The sequence below is a fragment of the Mustela erminea genome, chromosome X (assembly GCF_009829155.1).
Source record: "Mustela erminea isolate mMusErm1 chromosome X, mMusErm1.Pri, whole genome shotgun sequence".
Classification (NCBI taxonomy): Eukaryota; Metazoa; Chordata; class Mammalia; order Carnivora; family Mustelidae; genus Mustela; species Mustela erminea.
In genome coordinates, this window is record NC_045635.1 from 88931981 (window position 1) to 88951297 (window position 19317).

General features: G+C 47.9%; 1 protein-coding gene across 1 annotated transcript; it reads left to right on the top strand.

Moving 5' to 3' along the window:
• The first annotated feature begins 16054 nt into the window (after positions 1–16054).
• On the top strand, positions 16055–18968 carry CLDN2 (claudin 2). Its single transcript, XM_032331528.1, has one exon. It carries the CDS (start codon positions 16233–16235, stop codon positions 16923–16925), a length of 693 nt encoding a protein of 230 aa, XP_032187419.1. The 5' UTR covers positions 16055–16232; the 3' UTR covers positions 16926–18968.
• Positions 18969–19317: the final 349 nt, after the last annotated feature.

The following is a 19317-nucleotide window of genomic DNA, read 5'->3' on the forward strand; positions in this document are numbered from 1 at the left end:
CCGTTGCCCAGTGCCCGCATAGGTGAAATGACATAAGGGTCCCTACCCCGCAGGGTTGTAGTGAAGGTTTCACGAGACCGTGTAGAGGTTGTTCAGTCAGACATGTCCTTGGACCTCAGCCTCTGTTGCCTGTTGACATTATTGTAATTATTTCAATAATTACAGCCGCATCACCGTGGTTAGGTTCCCAGAGCTTGGGAGACAGGCATGAGTTGGATTCCCTCCTCGAAATCCACCGTCCAGGTGGCCTTGGGTCAATTAACCAATCTCCCTGAGCCTCAGTTTCCGGTGGGGGGGTGGGGGTGGAAAGAGTCGTGCCGTATCACAGGGCTGGTGTTGAGGATGAAATGATTCTGTAGGTAAATTGGTGTTGATTTTTTTTGTCCCACATATTGTCAGGTGTTTTCTGCACACGTGGCCAGATTTGCCTTCTTAGCTCCGTTTCCACCCCGTTCACGCACCGGCACCCACCAGCAACCCCGTGGCTGGCGGCAAATGGCAGGCACGACTTTCCCCGTGTTTTCAACCTCACCTCCAACTCCACCCAGATTCCCTCTCACTTCCCGCAGGCCTTGCTGTTACAAGGGCCCTGCGCGTGATCATCTGCACCTCCATGCCTAGGTCTAGAAGGCCTCTCCTCTTCCCCATGACTAAAATTCTACCTCTCCCTTTCCAGGTCCTCTTTGAACCGACACTTTCTCCAGGGAACCCCCAAACATGCCAATATCCACCACCCTTTCATCTGAGTTCCCTTTTCAGATGTGATGGGAGCCTCCCTATTGAGATGATCAGGGAAGGGGCTTTGTCATCTCTCCTCACTCCTGTTGGCACCTGGCAGAGGACTGGGTCCACAGCAGGAGCTCATTCCATGTGAATGAACTGTCATTCAATAGCAGAGAAGACCGTCTGAAGCTAATAGATTCAGTCTAGCAGAGCTTTGGGGCTCTAGTGTTGGGTGGCAAAAGGTCATGACAGATACATGGGCCATGATGAGATTCTCTGTTAGTACTTTGGTCTTGCAAGACAGAACATCCAACATCCCAGGAAGGGGGAGTTTTAGAGGGTAACTTCTGACTTGGCTGGGACAGCTCAGGGCAAAGCAGGTCAAGAGAAAAAGGGGCACAGCAGAGGTCCTTGGGGGAAGAAATCTAGAAATTCTTTCTTCCTTTTTATACCCAACTGCCTCCTCTATGGACAGGACAGGAGTTTCATCTTCAGGGACAAGTGATGGCTCAGTTGTTGGGTATCTGTCTTCAGCTCAGGTCATAAACCCAAGGTCCTGGGATTGAGCCTGGCATAGTGCCCCCTGCCTGGGTGGGGAGCCTGCTTCTCCCTCTGCCTCTGGCCCACCCCCGTCCCATCATGCTCGCTCTCTCTCTCAAATAAATAAATAAAATCTTTTTAAAATGTTTCATCTCCACCCTCCCTCTTGCGTCCCCTTCCAGTTTGGGCCTAAATCACCAGCCCTAAAAGTGTGACCCAAAGACCACTGGGCGCCACTAAGATTCATTCCAGAGACTCAGACAAAATTACTCACATGATAACACGAAGATGTTATTTGCCATTTCACTGTGTTGACATTGCCCTGATGGAGCAAACGCAGTATTTTTTGGCATAAATGCTGGCGCCTTAGCTCGGATCAAGGCAGTGGCGCCAAACTAACATTCGTGCTCTTCTTCATCATCGATGTATTCCCTGTAGAAGAAATGTCAGTTCCACTTTAAAATGTCTTGATGAAACCGTAAAGATTACTTTTTATTAAAATTAACCCCTTGAGTACATGTCTCTTCAAATAGTCTGTGTGACAAAATAGGAAGGGTGTGTAAAGCACTTCGACTGCGTACTCAAGTCTGACGAGTGTCATGAGGAAAAGCACTTATGTGATTGATTGCAAGCCAAACTAGCCAGTTTTTCATAGAACCCTCTTGCTTTTTTTTTTTTAAGATTTATATATATTTGAGAGAGAGACAGAGACAGAGAGAGCACAAGCGGGGAGAGAGGTACAGGGAAAAAAAGACACAGACTCCTGGCCGAGCCAGGAGCCCCACGTAGGACTCCATCCCAGGACCTGGACATCATGACCTGAGCCAAAGGCAGATGCTTAACCATCTGAGCCCCCAAGTGACCCCATCCTTTTTTTTTTTTAACTTGAAAGAACGATTAACAGACAAACTATGGTTATTCATACATACGCAGGCCACTGTTCTGTTGAAAATGAGTGAAGTGATTGTCATCTCAAGGAAATCAACTGATTGTATTTGTTGTCCACGATAACATTTAAGCTTTCAAGTGAAAACCAGACTTTTGGAAAACTTGATCTGTCACTGTGAACTTGAGAGTTTCTCAGTACCCTAAAGACATTTCTGATAAGATACTCACGAATGCAGCCTTTCACATTGTATAATCATACAGTGAGTCAACAATTGGAAGATCTGTATAACCGGGTAGGCCAGTATTTTCCAAATGACTAATGCATGTTACCAAATCTTCCATAGATAATAGATCCATTCAAAGTACAAGATAGACCAATGGATTTTAATGTAACAGAGTACAAAAAGTTCATTGATATGGATTCAGAGTCAACATCACAAATAAGCATCAGGAAACTACCATTTGTGAAGTTTAGGTGTAGTATGAAAGAAGAATATCCACAAGGTATTAGTTTTCTACTGCTGCAATAACAAGTTACCATCAACTTAACAACTTAATACAGCACCTACGTCTTACCTCACAGTTCTGTAGCTCTGAAGTCCAGGTGGGTTCACCTGACATCTCTGCTTGGGGTCTCACAAGACTGAGTTCAAGTTATCTTGTCAGCTAAGCTGGGCCCTTATCTGGAGGGCCTGGGGGAAAAGTCTGCTTCTAGGTTCACACAGAATGTTAGAAAAATCCAGTTCCTTCAGGTTCTAAGTCTGAGGTCCCCATTTCTTGCTGGCACTCTCCTTGGAAAGGGCGCACATTACATTACATACACATTACATACATACATCCAGGCCCACCTGGATAATTTCTGTTTGCCAGCTAACTAACATGATCATGGAAGTAATAATATCCGTAAACAACTACTCTCAGAGGAGACAGAATTTATACACAGGTTGAGTGTCATTTGGGAGTCATTCTTAGAATTCTGCCTAAAAGGCTATTTAAACAACACCCATCTCTATGACATATCATCATGAAGTTGGGTTTTCTTCATCTATTTTTTTAAAGATTTTATTTATTTATTTGACAGAGAGAAATCACAAGTAGATGGAGAGGCAGGCAGAGAGAGAGAGAGAGGGAAGCAGGCTCCCTGCCGAGCAGAGAGCGGGACTCAATCCCAGGACCCTGAGATCATGACCTGAGCCGAAGGCAGCGGCTTAACCCACTGAGCCACCCAGGCGCCCCTTTCTTCATCTATTTTAACCGAAAAACATATTGCTACAGACTGAAAGCAAGAACAGATATGAGAATCCCGCTGCCTTTTTGTTGAGTCAGATATGCAGCAGATTTTGCAGAAATGTAATATGATCCTACTTTTCTTGTTAATTTTTTTTTGTTTGGAAAATAGTTATTTTTTCATAAATATATGTTACCTATTTTAACATGCAATGAGTTCATTGTTTTAAATGTAAAAAGAAATGGTTTTGGGGTGCCCGACTTGCTCAAGTCAGTAGACCACACGACTCTTGATCTCAGGGTTGTAAGTTCAAGCCTCTTGGGTGTGAAAACTACTTAAAAATAGAATCTTCTTAAAAACACAAAACAAACAAAAAAAGCAGAAACAGATCTATAAATGCAGAGAACAAACTGATAGTTTCCAGAGGGAAGCGGGTGGGGGGAATGGACAAAATGGGCAAAGGGGAGTGGGAGATACATACTTCCAGTTATGGAATGAATAAGTCACGAGAATAAAAGGTATAGCATAGAGAAGATAGTCAAGGATAGCGAAATAGTGTTGTGCTGTGACAGATGGGAGCTCTGATTGTGGTGAGCACAGCGTAGTATATAAAGATGTTGAACCCCCATGCTGTACACCTGAAACTAATGTAACATTGTGGGTCAACTGTATTACAGTAAATTAATAAATAGCTTTAAAATTTATCAATTTTAATTTATAGGAATGTTAAATATCAAAGATATAATCCATAAAAAGGAAAGCCCTAGTAGAGTTTTAACTAATACATTATTTATTTACTTTTAAATATACACACATGTCCTTTTAATACTCTGACAGAATGTGGAAGGATGCATAAAATTCATGCTTTTGGGTGTGAAGTTCCATGAATTTTGACACAAGCGTGAAGTTACACAACCATTCTGTAATGCTTCCCACACCCAAAGAATTCCCTGTGCCTCAGCATTTTGGTCAACCCCTTGCTCCACCACAAACCTCCAGCAAGCACTAATCTAGTCTTGTCACTTTAAGAATGTCACATAAATGGAATCGTGCTAGAAACAGCCTTCTGAATCTGGCTCTTTTCACTCAGCACAATACATTTGGACTTCATCCTTGTAGCTGCCTATATCCGTAGTACATTCCTTTTTCAGTTCTGAGTAGTATTCTGTTGTACAGATGTGCCACAGTTTACCCATTTACAGTTGAAGGACATTGGGTTGTTTCCTAAATAGTTTTTTCAGGGTGTAAAATCATCCTGAGACCAAAAAAAAATTTTAAGATTTTATTTATTTATTTGACAGACAGAGACCACAAGTAAGCAGAGAGGCAGGCAGAGAGAGGGGGGAAGCAGGCTCTCCACTGAGCAGAAAGTCTGACTTGGGGCTCGATCCCAGGACCCTAGGCTTGATCCCAGTACCCTGGGATCATGACCCGAGCCAAAGACAGAGGCTTTAACCCACTGAGCCACCCAGGTGCCCCTTGAGACCACAAATCTTGAGAGATGCTGGTAAGAAAAGGTAATGGAGGTATCATTTTTTTAAAAAGATTTTATTTATTTATTTGACAGATAGAGATCACAAGTAGGCAGAGAGGCACACAGAGAGAGAGAGAGAGAGAGAGAGAGTGGAGGAAGCAGGCTCCCCACCAAGCAGAAAGCCTGATGTGGGACTTGATTCCAGGATCCTGGGATCATGACCCGAGCCGAAGGCAGAGGCTTCAACCCACTGAGCCACCCAGGTGCCCTGGAGGCATCATTTTTACATGGGAAACCAGTAGATGGATGAAAGAGCCATATACTGGATGTAGAATTGAAAGGATTTGCAGATGAGATGGGGGTATGGAGGGTCAGAGAAAGAAGAACGAAATTAAGTCTAACTCTGAGGTTCCTGACTTAAAGTGCCTTTCGCAGATGGGGAAGACTGAGGTTTTAGTTCAAAGGGAATCAAGGATACAGTTTTGGAGATGTTGAGTTTGAGATGATTTTCAGTTATCCAACTGGAGATGTCAGTATATAGGGGTCTGGATTTCAGAGGGAAAATGGCAATTTGGAAGTCATCTGAGTACAAGAGAGATAAATGGGACCTCCAAGAGTGGGAATGCACAGCAAGAAGAGAGGCGAACTAGGTCAGGCTCCTGAGGAACACGGCTTTCTTGGACTCTAGCAAAGGAGGAGGAGACAATGAAGAAGTAAGCCAGAGATAGGAGAACTCTGTTGTATCACAGAGGCCAAGAGAAGCAAGGGCAAAGTGATCCTGGACACTGAGTTCCACGTAGGGGTCAAGGAAGTTAGGGACTGAATCGTGCCCATCAGAGGCGCCTGGGTAGCTCAGCTGGTGAAGCATCTGCCTTTAGCTTGGCCCCTGATCTCAGCGGCCTGGGATGGAGCCCTGCATTGGGCTCTCTGCTCCCCAGGGAGTCTGAATCTCCCTCTTCCCTTTGGGTTCTCTCTCTCTCAAATAAATAAATAAAGTCTTTTAAAAGAATTTCTTTTAATTAAAAAAATGAAAAATGCCCACTGGATTTGGTGACATGGGGTGGGCGGTGGAGTCATTTGTGACCTTTATGAAAATTTCTTGGTTTGGAAAGGACAGGGATATAATGTCTCAAATCTTCTCTCTGCCCGAGGTCCTAACTCCTCCCGTACATAGTCTTCTCATCCCTGCCCCTCTTGCCTGGAGAATCTCTTATTTCTCCTTCTAGACTTCTTCTCTTCGTAGCACCTTCTCCTCCCTTTCCCTGAAGACCTTGCTTTATACAGCCCTCTCTTAGATTTGGTTCCGCAAAGACCTGTCTCCTACCTGTCCTTCCACTCTCTTTCCTAACCCATCCCTACCCTCATTGTCCTCCCTTTATGATGTTCTGGCTCATTCCTCTCCTTAAGCGGAGGCTGCCTTACCTGGACTGCTCTTTTTTCAGGCCCCTCTCCACCCCCCCCCCCACCCATCTAGGTTCACCAGCTCTCAGCAGGGGTCTTAGTTTGGTGACCAAGATGCCTCACAGACTCGACACCGAGGAGTCATATGCTCTGGCAGGATTCCACCAGGATCTGACGGTGCTGACCTGTAGGAAACATGGCGTTAAAACCAAGTCCTTGAATGATTGCCAATCTGCTAACCACATCCTGCCAACACAATGCCCTCATCCGTCCTGGCACCTGCCACTGAGATTTTGCCTTTTCCTACTCCCAATTGAACAGAGTCACCGTGAGCTGATAAGGTGCCCCTCGCCTCCAAATTCCTTCTCGCACCCCACTGAGGTTTTTCACTTCGAGAATGCTTTCATATTCATTAGTCTGGCCTTGGGAAGTCAGCAGGGTGAAGTCTGGAAAAAGAAGATGTGAAGACTTGCCCTGGGTCTCCCAGCTGGTTAGAGGATTAGCCTGCTGCCCCTCCCACAGCCTTCGGTTTTGCTTGCTTTCATGTTCCCCAAACATCCCCTACTCTGGGCCTGAGCTCAGGCATGGCTGCCCTTTTAGCCTGTTGCAGCCTGCCAAGGGGACACCCCTTGGAGACACCCCTGCTCGGGAGCACTGCCAGGGAGCAGGACCCCAGTCACACTTTGCACTACAGTTCTAGGCCTCCTTGGGAAAGAGGATAATTGCTGGATTGCTTCACTGAATTCACAGTAGGCAACACATTTGACTATTTGCTTTGAAATGACTTAAAAAATGGAGTACAGAGTAATAATTAAGAGTCAAGGGCCAGGGGTGGCTGGATTTGGTGTCCAGGCCTGGCTCAGCTCTGCAATACCCCAGTGAGACAATGTATATGAAAACCCTTCACAGAGTTCCTGACACAAAGCAAGTGTTCAATGAAGAGTGGCCACTAGTCTTACCATTTTTCCATAGGAATCCTTGGGAGGCAGTCAGTGTAGCGCACTGGAAAATTTACTGAACCAGACACCTAGGGACCCAGATTCCAGGTCTAATCATTACTGCTCAGCTCGCGATGCTGGGCGATTCATTCATTTCATCTCATCGGGCCTAGACTTTCTCATCCGCACAATACATTGTATTAGCCTTTAAAGCTCATTCTGTATGTACAAAGAGGTTAGGTTATGGTGGAAACATGGAAATAACAAAAATGCCTACTAGTGAATGGTTAAATAAATTACATTTCCAGACGACAGAAGACAATGCAGCCATAATGAATGAAGACGATCCGTTGTTTGATGGACATGGAAATATCATTGCCTACATGTCATATCATTGCATTACTTAGAAATGATAGAAGGTTACAGAACTGTAGGGTATAATGCGATTCAATTGTGGGAAAATACTTCTACTTGTGTCTTCTACAGTACGTCAAAATGTAAACATGATTAGCAGTACATCCCTGGCCGGTGGTATTATGAGAACCTTTATTTTCCTCTTTATATTTTATTTTCTGAGTTCTTTGCAGTAACATCTAGTATGTTTCTAAATAAGAAAACGACAGCAAACAGAGAAGTTTTCTCTTGCTCCAGTCAGAGAGGCAACCCAATCATGGCTCTCAGCTCCACAGAAATTTCGAGGTCCCTAAATGGCATGCGTCGGGTATGGTACTGCTGTGTATGGGACAAAGGGGAGGGAGGCCCATAGTAATCCTGGCTGCTTCAGTCTCAACTTATAGGGAACTGCTCTTTTGAACCCACCAGAGTCTGAACCCAGAGTCCACATGTTCGCCTTTGCACTTTGGGGCTCAACCGCAGGGGTGGAGTAGGGCTGAGAGCTTGCTGGAGAACTGAGCTGGGTGGACGAGTCCATGCGGCCGTTCGAAGCGCAGGGCTGCTTGGGCACTGGCTCACCAGGGCTGTGTTTATGAGACTTACTTCCTGCTGGGCCTCAGGGCCCATAGCCAGGGACACCTAATGGGCCTCACAGAGCCCCCTCCTCTCCCCACCCCCAAAGCTGGAATGTTCCGAATTCTTCCTTCAGCCAAAACCCTCTCCCCCAAAGGCCTCTCCTGGGCTCACAGAGGTCACCACACAAAAGCCCAGCTGGAGTTTTTGACAGGAAAAACACAAAACTCACCAAACTTTTTTTTTAAGTACCTCAATCTTCCAGACTCCAAGGGTTTAATTCTGATCTGTAATAAGTCTCTGACCCAAGGCTGAGATTTGCAGATGGATTTTGCAAAGCTGTGGCTAACAATTAGAAATCCTTTATCACCTCAGCCTGGGGCCCCTTGCACCTTGCTTCCCCTCCCTCGGGATCCTTTCCTCATTCTCCAGGGCCATACATCTCCTCCAAGACTGCAAAAGAACTGCCTCGTAAGTGTCTTAATTCTGATTTATTGGCTCCCTCTTAAATTCACCTGTGGGCTCTTGTTTCCTAGTTGCTATCAGTTTGGCCCGTGGCGTCGCCAGCCTCGGCCATCTTGGGTTTCTGAGGGAAGGGCACGGGAGGGAAAGTTCAGGTGGCACCTGGGTGGGGAGCATTTGTTTCCTCAAGGCTACCACAAACTTTCCAGTGTTTGAAACTATGGCGCCAGAGGAAGCACTCCCCAAATCAGAGAATACATTCTGAATGGAGCTTTTGAGGACAGAAGGACTGAGCTACCAGGATGGAAGGAAAGGAGCTACCGTTTACCCCTGTGCCCAACTGGAGGGAGGCTGAGAGGGACTGGAAGGGGCGCTTCCCCCACCCCCCCGCCCCCAGCCAGCTTCAGTGCCTGAAGCTTTAGGGGGTCCTCGGAAGGTGGATTTCTGAGTGAAGTCCCTGTCTCCTCCTTAACCTCTTAAATAACCCTTCCCCCACCGGTCTGTAAGTCTGTCAGAAATTCCTTCTTTGAAGGAAATCCTGCCATTTGTGACAAAATGGATGGGCCCTAAGGGCACTGTGCTAAACAAGATAAGTCTGGCCGGGAAACCAAATACTGCAGGAGCTCTCTCTTGCCTCTACGGGGCAATCTGAAAAAACAACACAAAACAAAACAAACCCCGATACCCTGTATCTGTGTCTTAGATACAGAGAATTGACTGGTGGTTGTCAGAGGTGGGGGTGGCGGGTGGTGGGTGGGTGAAATGGGTGAGGGAGCCAAAAAGGACCAACTTCCAGCTGGAAGATAAAGAAATCCTGGGACTGTAACACACAGTGTGAAGACTGATGCTAACAGTGCCATATCGTGTATTTGAAGGTGGCTGAGAGCGGTAGAAAGTTCTCATCAAAAAAGAAAAAGAATGTGTGGCTATGTGGTGAGGGATGTGACCTAAACTTACTGTCGAGATCACTTTGCCATGCAGACTTATAACAAGTCATTCTATTGGTACCCCTGAAATTAATATAAGGTTATACGCTAATTACATCTCAATACAAAAAGAAATTTCTTTAGACTGAGACGTTATTCTCCTCAAGCATCCTCTTGGAAAATGGAGCTGGAAACAAAACATTAACTCCGTTTATAGCTAGAGAGATTGGAGACGCTGTGTTTTCGAAATTTGGCCTGTGTTTTCTAGCAGGGTAAAGTGGGAGCGCTTTACTTTGATGGTCAGGACAAAAAAAAAAATGAACTTCTTTTTAAAGCAATTAGAAAATCCCTCAATCCCGTTGTAGTTCCCTGAGCTGTCATCCGTCAACCGTCAACCGCTGCAGAAGGAAAGGCGAACTGCTTTGAAGACACACCTTCCAGAAAGTAGGGCTTCAGGGGGATGGCTTTGCCACTTACTAGAGCCCTCAGCAGCTGGAGGGGAGGTGCAGAGAGGAGAGCATGTCTCTCAGAGTCCTGGGAGAGGCTGTCAGATCAGGTGATGGAGAAATGAGGTTCACCGGCAGAAGAGGGCTGTGGGGACCTCCATCTCCCCTCCGCTAGGATCTCATGTCAGCTCCTTCCTTGAGGCTGAGAACCCCACCTGTCTTATCCTGCTTGGTCCTACAAGGTCCCAAAGAAGGGGCACGAGACACAACACCCTTGGGGCAAGAAATCAGGAAAGGCAGAGCAAGTACCCAGGCAAGAAGGAGTTAATTCAGGAGCCCTGTCAGTCCTGACCCTTCTAATCCTCTCTGGCAGTCCAATCCCTCTGCTAAGGAAGATTAGGTAAGGATCCTAAATGAAGCCTTCTTGCCCAGCCCTTGGGCCATGGAGTGTGTTGGCCTCATGCCCAGAAGACAAATTCAACTGTCAAGGCCTAGAGTTTTCTGTTCCGCCCAAGGTGCCAAGGCTGGACTTTTAGGAGGATCCCGGAAAGAGAGGAGTTTCCTTTAAAGCTGGCTGCTTCTAGTAACAGCTGTTCAGTCCTCCTATATTTGTCAACATGGTTTCCTGTCCCCATTACCTTAATTGAGACCCAAAGCCTTAGAGATGAGCAGACTAGCTCCTGGAGAAGTTAGGGGATCTTCTCACCAGGTTCCAGGGAGGTCTGAGACTCAAAGTCAGTCTTCTGATTCTCACTCGGGTCGGGACTCTTTCTCTAAACCATCTACTGCCTCATCACGCAAACAAAAACAGAATCCAGCCTGACACACTCTGACACACTAATTTGTCCATCCCTGCTTTCCTGACCCTGCTGAAATCTGACTTCCTTCAGGCCATCTCTCCCGACTGAATAAACTCGATTAATGGGTTCTCCCTCTTGTCCAGTCTCCCCAGTACAGCCGAGTCTCTCCAGTACAGACTCCAGAGACTCCCAGCCTCACCGGTGGCCTTTTTAAAATTCTGCCTTCCCCAAACTACTCTTCCTACTTAGGCCTACTGAGTCAGGACTGACCCTGGGGAGAGGCCCTCATCTTGGGAACACTGCTGACTCTCATGGGAAACTCACGCTGGGCTCTTCTGCCGGCTTCCCAACAAGGCTGGAGTGGGAGCTTCTCTTCTTGGAGGCAGCGGGTCCGCTCCCTAAAAACCTCAAGGTAGCTCACCAACACTCACGGGGGTCCCATAAATAGATCATGAACACTAAGGAAAAGTATGTGACTCAACCTGAGCTGACGGAAGGAGTCCAAAGAAGTTTTCAAGGGGAGGATGAGTCCTGAAGGATGACCAGCAATTAGCCAAGCACATGTTGGGTAGTAGGATATCATACTCAAGGCCTTAGAGACAGAGAGAAAGGCAAATTCAGGGAAATACACCTGTACAGCCATGGCCGGATTGTGTGTGTGTGTGTGTGTGTGTGTGTGTGAGTATAAAGCTTGAGATTGGAGATTATTGGTGGGAAACGAGGCTGAAAAGGAAATCAGAAGCTAGACAAAGGGGGGCCTTCCTGATTTCCTGTGCTAGAGAGTTTGAACTTCGTCTTGAGAGCAATTAAGAGGCCCTGAAGTTTTTAAAGCATGGCAAGGGGGTAGGGTGGTACTTAAGATTAGCTTTCCTATTTAGAAAGATCGCTGGCTACCACATAGGTAATTGATTGCAGATGTGGAACTAGAGAGACCAATTTGAGATGCCCATGAGAGAATTGGATGCATTCAGAACATATTTTGGAGGTATATTTGATAAGACTTTATAATTGATCACATGTCAAGAAGAGGGGAGGAATCAAGGATGCCTGGCTTGAGTTGCTGGATGAGGGATGGTCCTAGTGAGATGGGGAACACCATGTGAGAAATCACGTAAAGGTAGAGAAAGAGAGCATATGATTTCAGCTTTTCAAATGTTGAGTTTGAGGTGCCATGAAAAAATTCAGATGGGGTCATTCCAAATGCAGTTGATTATACAAATCTTGAGTTCATGAGAGATATCTGTGCCGGAAGTATGGATTCAGGGGGCATTGGCATAGAGCCGGATTGATGAGACCACCCTTAGAGAATGAAGAATGAGAAGTCCGAAAGTCCAAATGAAACCCTACAGGGAACAGTCAGTATTGTACAGAGGGCTCAAGAAGAAAAACTTATAAAGAAGACTTAGAAGGGGGGGCGCCTGGGTGGCTCAGTGGATTAAAGCCTCTGCCTTCGGCTCAGGTCATGATCCCAGGGTCCTGGGATCGAGCCCCACGTCGGGGCTCTCTGCTCAGCAGGGAACCTGCTTCCTCCTCTCTCTGCCTGCCTCTCTGCCTGCTTGTGATCTCTGTCTGTCAAATAAATAAATAAAATCTTAAAAAAAAAAAGACGACTTAGAAGGGGACTCCCAGGGGACTCAGTGAAGTGTCGGCCTGCAGCTCAGGTCAGGATCCCAAGGTCCTGGGATCAAGTTCCTGTACTGGACTCCCTGCTCTGTGGAGAGACTGCTTCTCCCTCTCCTTCTGCTGCTCCCCCTGCTTGCCCTCTTTCATTCTCTCCCTCTGCATGTGTCGAGTAAATAAAATCTTAAAAAAAAAAAAGACTTAGAATCACAGAAAACAAGGGAGAAGACAGTTTTAGGAAAGAGGGGGCAAAGTGAAATGACAGCTATATGACCATTGGATCTGGGGACAAAACAAACTGTGGACAACCTTAGTTTCAGAGGAGGGCTAATGGCTGGAGCCAGACTGAAGAGGATTGAGCAGTGGGTTGGATGGGAAAGAAGTAGCGACATCAACATGAAACGGTTTGTATAGGAATCTTAATTGTAAGGAAATGATGAGGAGAGAGTAGTAGTTGCACAGGGAGAAGGTCGGGAAAGGGGCTCAAAAAAAAAAAAAAAGCGGTGTTTGAAGCAGTCACCAGGAGATGCTCGCCAGGGAGAAGCAGAAGGTGCCATTGAGATGCAAGGTCATGGATAGGGTAGAATCCTGCCAGCTTAATGGTAAGAAAACCAATGCGTGGAAAGGAGCGGTGCAGTGACACACCTGGTGAGCGCCAGAGCCAGGATTCAAACTAGATTTCCCTCCCCCTCCCATCAGGTGTCTATTGGCCCCTGTTCCACGCTGCTTGGCATCCACATTGGCCTTGTCAACCTCATCACTGAGGAATAGTGTTGACTGGCAACTCTGTCTGATGCTGCCGAGATCCAATGGACGTGTAATCGAGGTTTACAATATTGAATAATTAACAAGCTTAATGTGTTTCTTCCCTCAAGTGGTTTAGAATTGGAAGAGACAAGCTATTCAGCAAAGGCATATACACAGAAAATAGGAAACCCTGTTTCTTTCACTCTCTCTCTCTCTCTGGCTCTCTTTCTCTGTGTTTGTCTCTCTGTCTCTCTGTCTGTTTTCTCTCTGTGTCTCTCTCCCTTTCTGTCTCTCTTCTCTCTGTCTGTCTGTCTCTCTCCATATCCCTCCATCCTCTGATTCCCTCTCCCGACTTTCTTTCCCAACAGCAGGCAGCTCTCATCCCTTACACTGAAGTCATTGGCTCCTTTAGAAAGCCCACATCTTATAGTCCCTCAACCCCCTTTAACACTTCACTCATTAAGAAGATATTTTCTTAAAGATTTATTTATTTATTTATTTATTTATTTATTTATTTATTTGAGAGAGGGAAAGAGAGCAAGACAGAAAGAGAGAGGGAGAAGCGGGGTCCCTGCTGAGCAGAGAGCCCGATGCGGGACTCAATCCCAGGAGCCTGAGATCACGACCTGAGCTGAAGGCAGACGCTCAACCAACTGAGCCACCCAGGTGCCCCAAGAAGATATTTTTGAACACCTGCTCTGGGTGTCATACTCTGCAAGGCACTTGAGATCCAGAGATGAATACAATACAGTCCTTGCCCTTATGTAGCTCACAGATAAGTGGGGGAGGAATAAGGGTTTAAAGAGGAAATTGCAGTACAGGGCAGTAACTCCTCTTCGTAGCTCAGTTTCCTCATCTGTGCCATAGGGATGATTAGCACCTACCACAAAACATTGCTATGATGATTAAGTGAGTTAACACATATAGAAGGCTTATAATTTATACATCGGTCACGTCGGAAACACTAGATAAGTGTTGCTATTATTATTATTATTATTATTATTATTATTATTATTACTGTTGTTATTATTACTATACTACCATGATGCGGGTAAGGAAACACAGAAAATGCTGCAAGAACACAGAGGAGGTGAACTTGATCCGAGCCCGAGAAAGAGACATAAGAGTGGAACACTAAGTGGTGAGCAAGCACTAAACAGAGAGAAAAGAATGCCAGGCATCTTGCATAGAAGGAACAGCTTGCCCTTGGGTTTGGAAGCAAAAGACAATATGGCATGATTGAGAAACCAAGAGTAATTTAGCTCAGCAAGAATATGAGGAGGACAATGGCAAGAGATGAAGCTTGAGAGGTCATAGAGCACACACAAGTTTGGACTTTATCCTTTAGCCAATGGGGAGCCACTGGAATGTTTCATGTAGATACTTGATCAGATTAATGTGTTGAAAGATCACCTTGGCAACAGCATGGAGAATGAACCGTGGGAGACAAGACCGGAAATAAGACCAGTGAGGAAGTCATTGCTACAGTCTGGGGGAAGGAGGACTGACCCTGGCAAGTAGCGGTAGGGATGGGGAGAAGGGTGCCATGAATTTGAGGTATATGCAAGAGAGAGAGGTGGGGAGACATTGACCATGGAAAGTGAGGAGTCAGCATGAAAATAATGCCAAGAATCACTCTCGGGATTTTGGTCTGGCACAAGGGGATGGATAGAGGGACCGTTCAGTGATCTCAGGGGGCCCAGGGAAGAACTGTTTGGGGAAAAGTGTGAAAGGAGAGATGATGAGTTCTCTTTTGAACCTGTCAAATTTGAGGTGCCTGTGGCATTTCCAGGTGGACATTTTATTCATTCATTCATTCATTCATTCATTCATTTAGTTTTAAAGATAGATTTATTTATTTATTTGAGAGAGAGAGGAGAGGGGGAGGGGCAGAAGGAGAGGGAGAGAGAGAATCTCAAGCAGACTCCCCGCTGAGTGCAGAGCCCGACGCCCAGCTCAGTCTTATGACCCTGAGATCATGAGTTGGATGCTTAAGCGATTGAGCCAACCAGGCTTGAACACTGCAACATCCTAGACAGCTCTGAGTTTCTCAAGGATAGGCTCAGATACCTTCCTCTTACAAAGCTTTCTACAGTAGAAGAGCTTCCTTTTCCTCTGTCCATCCTAGGTCATCTGTTAGGAGATAGCCTGGGGAATTTCAGGGCTCCCCCCGCCCCCAGGCCTTGGCAGAACTTTCGCTCCAAAAATCCTTCCCCATTATCGCCGAGGCTGGGGTTGGTAGGGAATCTATTAAGAAAACAGACAGGAAGTGTCCTTAGTCGTGCCTGGTGGAGGGAATTGGGGCAGGGCTGGGCGGATCTAAACTCGCAGCGTGTGGACAGAAGTCTTCTTCGCCGACCCCAGTCTGCTCTGGTGTAGATTCCCACATGTGAGGATGATGACCTAGGGCCAGACCCCTGCTCTCTAGGCCCCTGGAGATTCAAGAGGCCTCTAGCAAGCCGGAGTCCAAAGCTATATCCTAGGACCTGTTCCTCCTGTTCCAGGCTCCTGGAGTTTGGCCTTAGTGTGCAGCTGAGGGCCCCGTGGCAGTGTTGCCGGGCAGTGCATTCAACATCAGGCTCCGGAGACAGAAGCGTGCCAGGTGAGAGCCTGACCCGGAGCTACTGCGGCCAGCATAACCACCACTGTCACCACTACCTTCTCGGAAAGGAGCCACCCGTCTGGCCCCTGGCTTTGTCTGGCTGCCAACCCAACCCAAGGCATGTGCCTACGCAGGAGGCGATGACATTTTGGCTCCACTTTCAAAGTTCTTTTTTTCTTTCTCATGTGTTATTTCTAAAGATAACAAAGGTCAAAAGGCATCCAGCATTTTCTGGTTTCTCATAAGCTTCTGGTCAATATTTAATCTGGTTTATGGATTTTTTTAGGTCTTCTAGATGCCTTCTTGAGCCTGCTTGTGGCCACCCACAGACACTTGTAAGGAGGAGAGAAATCGGCTTGGGAGAGGCACTCTGAAATGAGGGATTAGAGGCCAGGATCCAAAGAGCAAGCACTGCAGCCTGAAGGCAAGGGAGCAGGCCCCGACGACCCCCCCACTGCCGAGAGGTCCGCAATGGCCTCCCTCGGCCTCCAACTTGTAGGCTACGTCCTGGGCCTCCTGGGGCTGTTGGGCACCCTGGTGGCCATGCTACTTCCCAGCTGGCGAACAAGCTCCTACGTCGGTACAAGCATCGTGACAGCCGTCGGCTTCTCCAAGGGCCTCTGGATGGAGTGTGCCACGCACAGCACAGGCATCACGCAGTGCGACATCTACAGCACCCTCCTAGGCCTGCCCGCTGACATCCAGGCTGCCCAGGCCATGATGGTGACATCCAGTGCGCTCTCTTCTTTGGCCTGCATAGTCTCTGTGGTGGGCATGAGATGCACAGTCTTCTGCCAGGACTCCCGAGCCAAGGACAGGTTGGCTGTGGTGGGCGGAGTCTTCTTCATCCTCGGAGGCCTCCTGGGCTTCATTCCTGTTGCCTGGAATCTTCATGGGATCCTGCGGGACTTCTACTCCCCACTGGTACCTGACAGCATGAAATTTGAGATCGGAGAGGCTCTTTACCTGGGCATTATTTCCTCCCTGTTCTCCCTGGTAGCTGGAATCATCCTCTGCTTTTCCTGCCCATTCCAGGGAAATCGCTCCAACTACTATGATTCCTACCAGGCCCAGCCCCTCGCAACTAGGAGCTCCCCAAGGGCCAGCCAACCGCCCAAAGTCAAGAGTGAGTTTAACTCCTACAGCCTGACAGGGTATGTGTGAAGAACCAGGGGCCAGAGCTGGGGGCGGGTGGCTGGGTCTGTGAAAACCAGCGGACAGTGCCCCCCCGCACCCAGGGCCACAGGTGAGGGACACTGGCACTGGGTCATGTCAGAAGGTGCTTGAGGATAGACTGACTTTGGCCGCTGGATCAAGCGAAGGCAGAAATGGGAACTGGTGTGACAGCTTGCAGGCGGGATTGTCAAGATGCTTGCCAAGCCAGCCTTTCTGTTCCCTTCAACTTGCCCACGGCCCTGCCACCTCCCCCCACCCCCACCCCGGCCCGAGTCCCCAACCCTCAACTCCAAACTCCGCCTCCTAGTCTAGGCCATACCACAGAGTCTCCCCTCTGCCTTTCAGGTGACCTGCGAATCCACCCCCAAACCCACTCATTAATGACATCCCACTGACTAACCGTTTCTGTGATCAAAGACCCTCCCTCTGGCTCAGGTTGGCTCTGAGCTCATTGCTGGGGGGTGGCGGGAAGGAGGACTGGTGGTTTTTATGGTCACGGCTCTCACCAACTTCCCAAACTTCTCTCCGAAGAAACTGTTTGGCCAGTAATGGAGCCCAGCGCCTCCATCCCATTGTTGTTATGACTCCACAGTGTTCAGACCGGTTTGTGCGTGGACTGAAATAAAACCACCCTGTGGTACCGAGGGAGCAGAGAGCAACTGGGTACAGGATGAGAAGGAGGGAAGGCAGTTGAGGACCCAAAAAAGACCTGACTCACTGCCCAGGGCATTTCCCGGAATTCCCTCCCACTGTGGGCTGGGGATCTAGCCCCCCTCCCACTAGGGGAAATCACGAAGAAAGAAGATATGGTGGAAAGCTCAAGGCAGCAGCGGACGCTGATTCCGCTGAGGAGCTGCCTCCAAGCTGCAGCTCCAACTTTCACTGAAGCTCCTGCCTCCCTCTGACCTGGCCTCCTGCTAAGAAACAAGGCTACGGGTCTCCTGAGTCCTGCACAGTGGTTTCCTTAGGAGGGGGAACATGGCCTTTTTTCGAGATGGCTCTGGGCTGGGGGATGACAGCGTGGGAGGCTTGGGGTTCCAAAGAAGAGACCGCTCCTTGATGCTGCCCCAGACAGAATAAGAACTTCTTTGGTCTCTAAGAAGCTGGGGGGAGGGCATGTGAGGTGGCTCCAGTGGGAGTTTCTATCAAGCCAGAGAGAGGCGGCTTCCCCAGGGAGTCTGCAAGCCTAATAGAAAATCAGCCCGAAGTCTGCGATCCATTCCCAGGGGTCTCTCCACAGAGCGCCAGAGAGCCTCCGAAAGACAACAGCCCCCCAGCTCTCCCACCTCCGTCACCCTTCAGAAGCACCCGCCATCCATCGCCAGACATCTCAGAGTTGCCAGAAGGCATCTGAGGGCTTTGGCATGGAACGACAATGCCCAAGGATCTGGGCCCCGATCTGAGCGAAAGATGAGCCGCCGCCTGGGATTTCGGTTGGGGAGGGACTGAGGAGAAAGTCTCCCCGGCAGACCCTTCCACCTCCAAGGTGTGGAAATGCTCCATTTCCCCTGGGGTGGGGGTGGGAGTCACAGATAGACCAAAGGCCTTTTGCCTCACACACCGCCCTACAAGTACACCCGGCTTCGGACAAACTGCAGTCCACCTTCCCAGACCTCAGGACCAGCAGAAGGGGCTCACTCGTCTCTAACACGCCTCTCGCCTCTCGGCCTTCTTGCTTATGATTAAGCTCTTCTCCCAAGCTGGAAGGCCCTGTCCCCTTAGCCGAGTCCTCCTGTTGTCTGGAGAACTTGCTCAGCACCAACTCCTACACTGAGTCTCCTCTGACCACTCCGTCCCTCTCCTGCCCTCCCTCCTCCACCCCCTCAGCATATAATTATTGCTTCTTTAATGCTTGTAATTCACAATTTTTGATGGATAGCTATCTTTTCGTGTGCGCCTGATTTCACAAATACGTTATAAACTCTTGGAGGGTAGGGGCCATACCCAAGACCTCTCTGTATCCCCCCCAGACTATCTGTAAGAGTGCTGGGCACACAGTAGGTGATCAATAAATACTTGTTGATTGAGTAATTTTGTTACTGTTTTATTCATTCAAAAGGGCCCTTGGCAGGCATGGCAGGCCTGAGAGAGAATTGGGCCAGGGGGAGGGTAGAACGGAAACTGGCTTTTCTTCCCACCGGGTGGATAAAAAAAATTCTTGACTTTATGGGAGACATTAGGAAAACAAGACACCCCCACCACCACCACATTCCCAGGGAAACTTCACTTTTTCATTGTGCCCAGGGCTCCTCCCTCTTCACAATTCTTTCATCGAAGATATTTATTGAATGGCTATGTTTATTCCTTTCGCTCTCTGAACCAGCACTGTGAGGAAGGAAAAGTCAACCTGACAATCTCCATTCAGCAGATGGGGAAACCA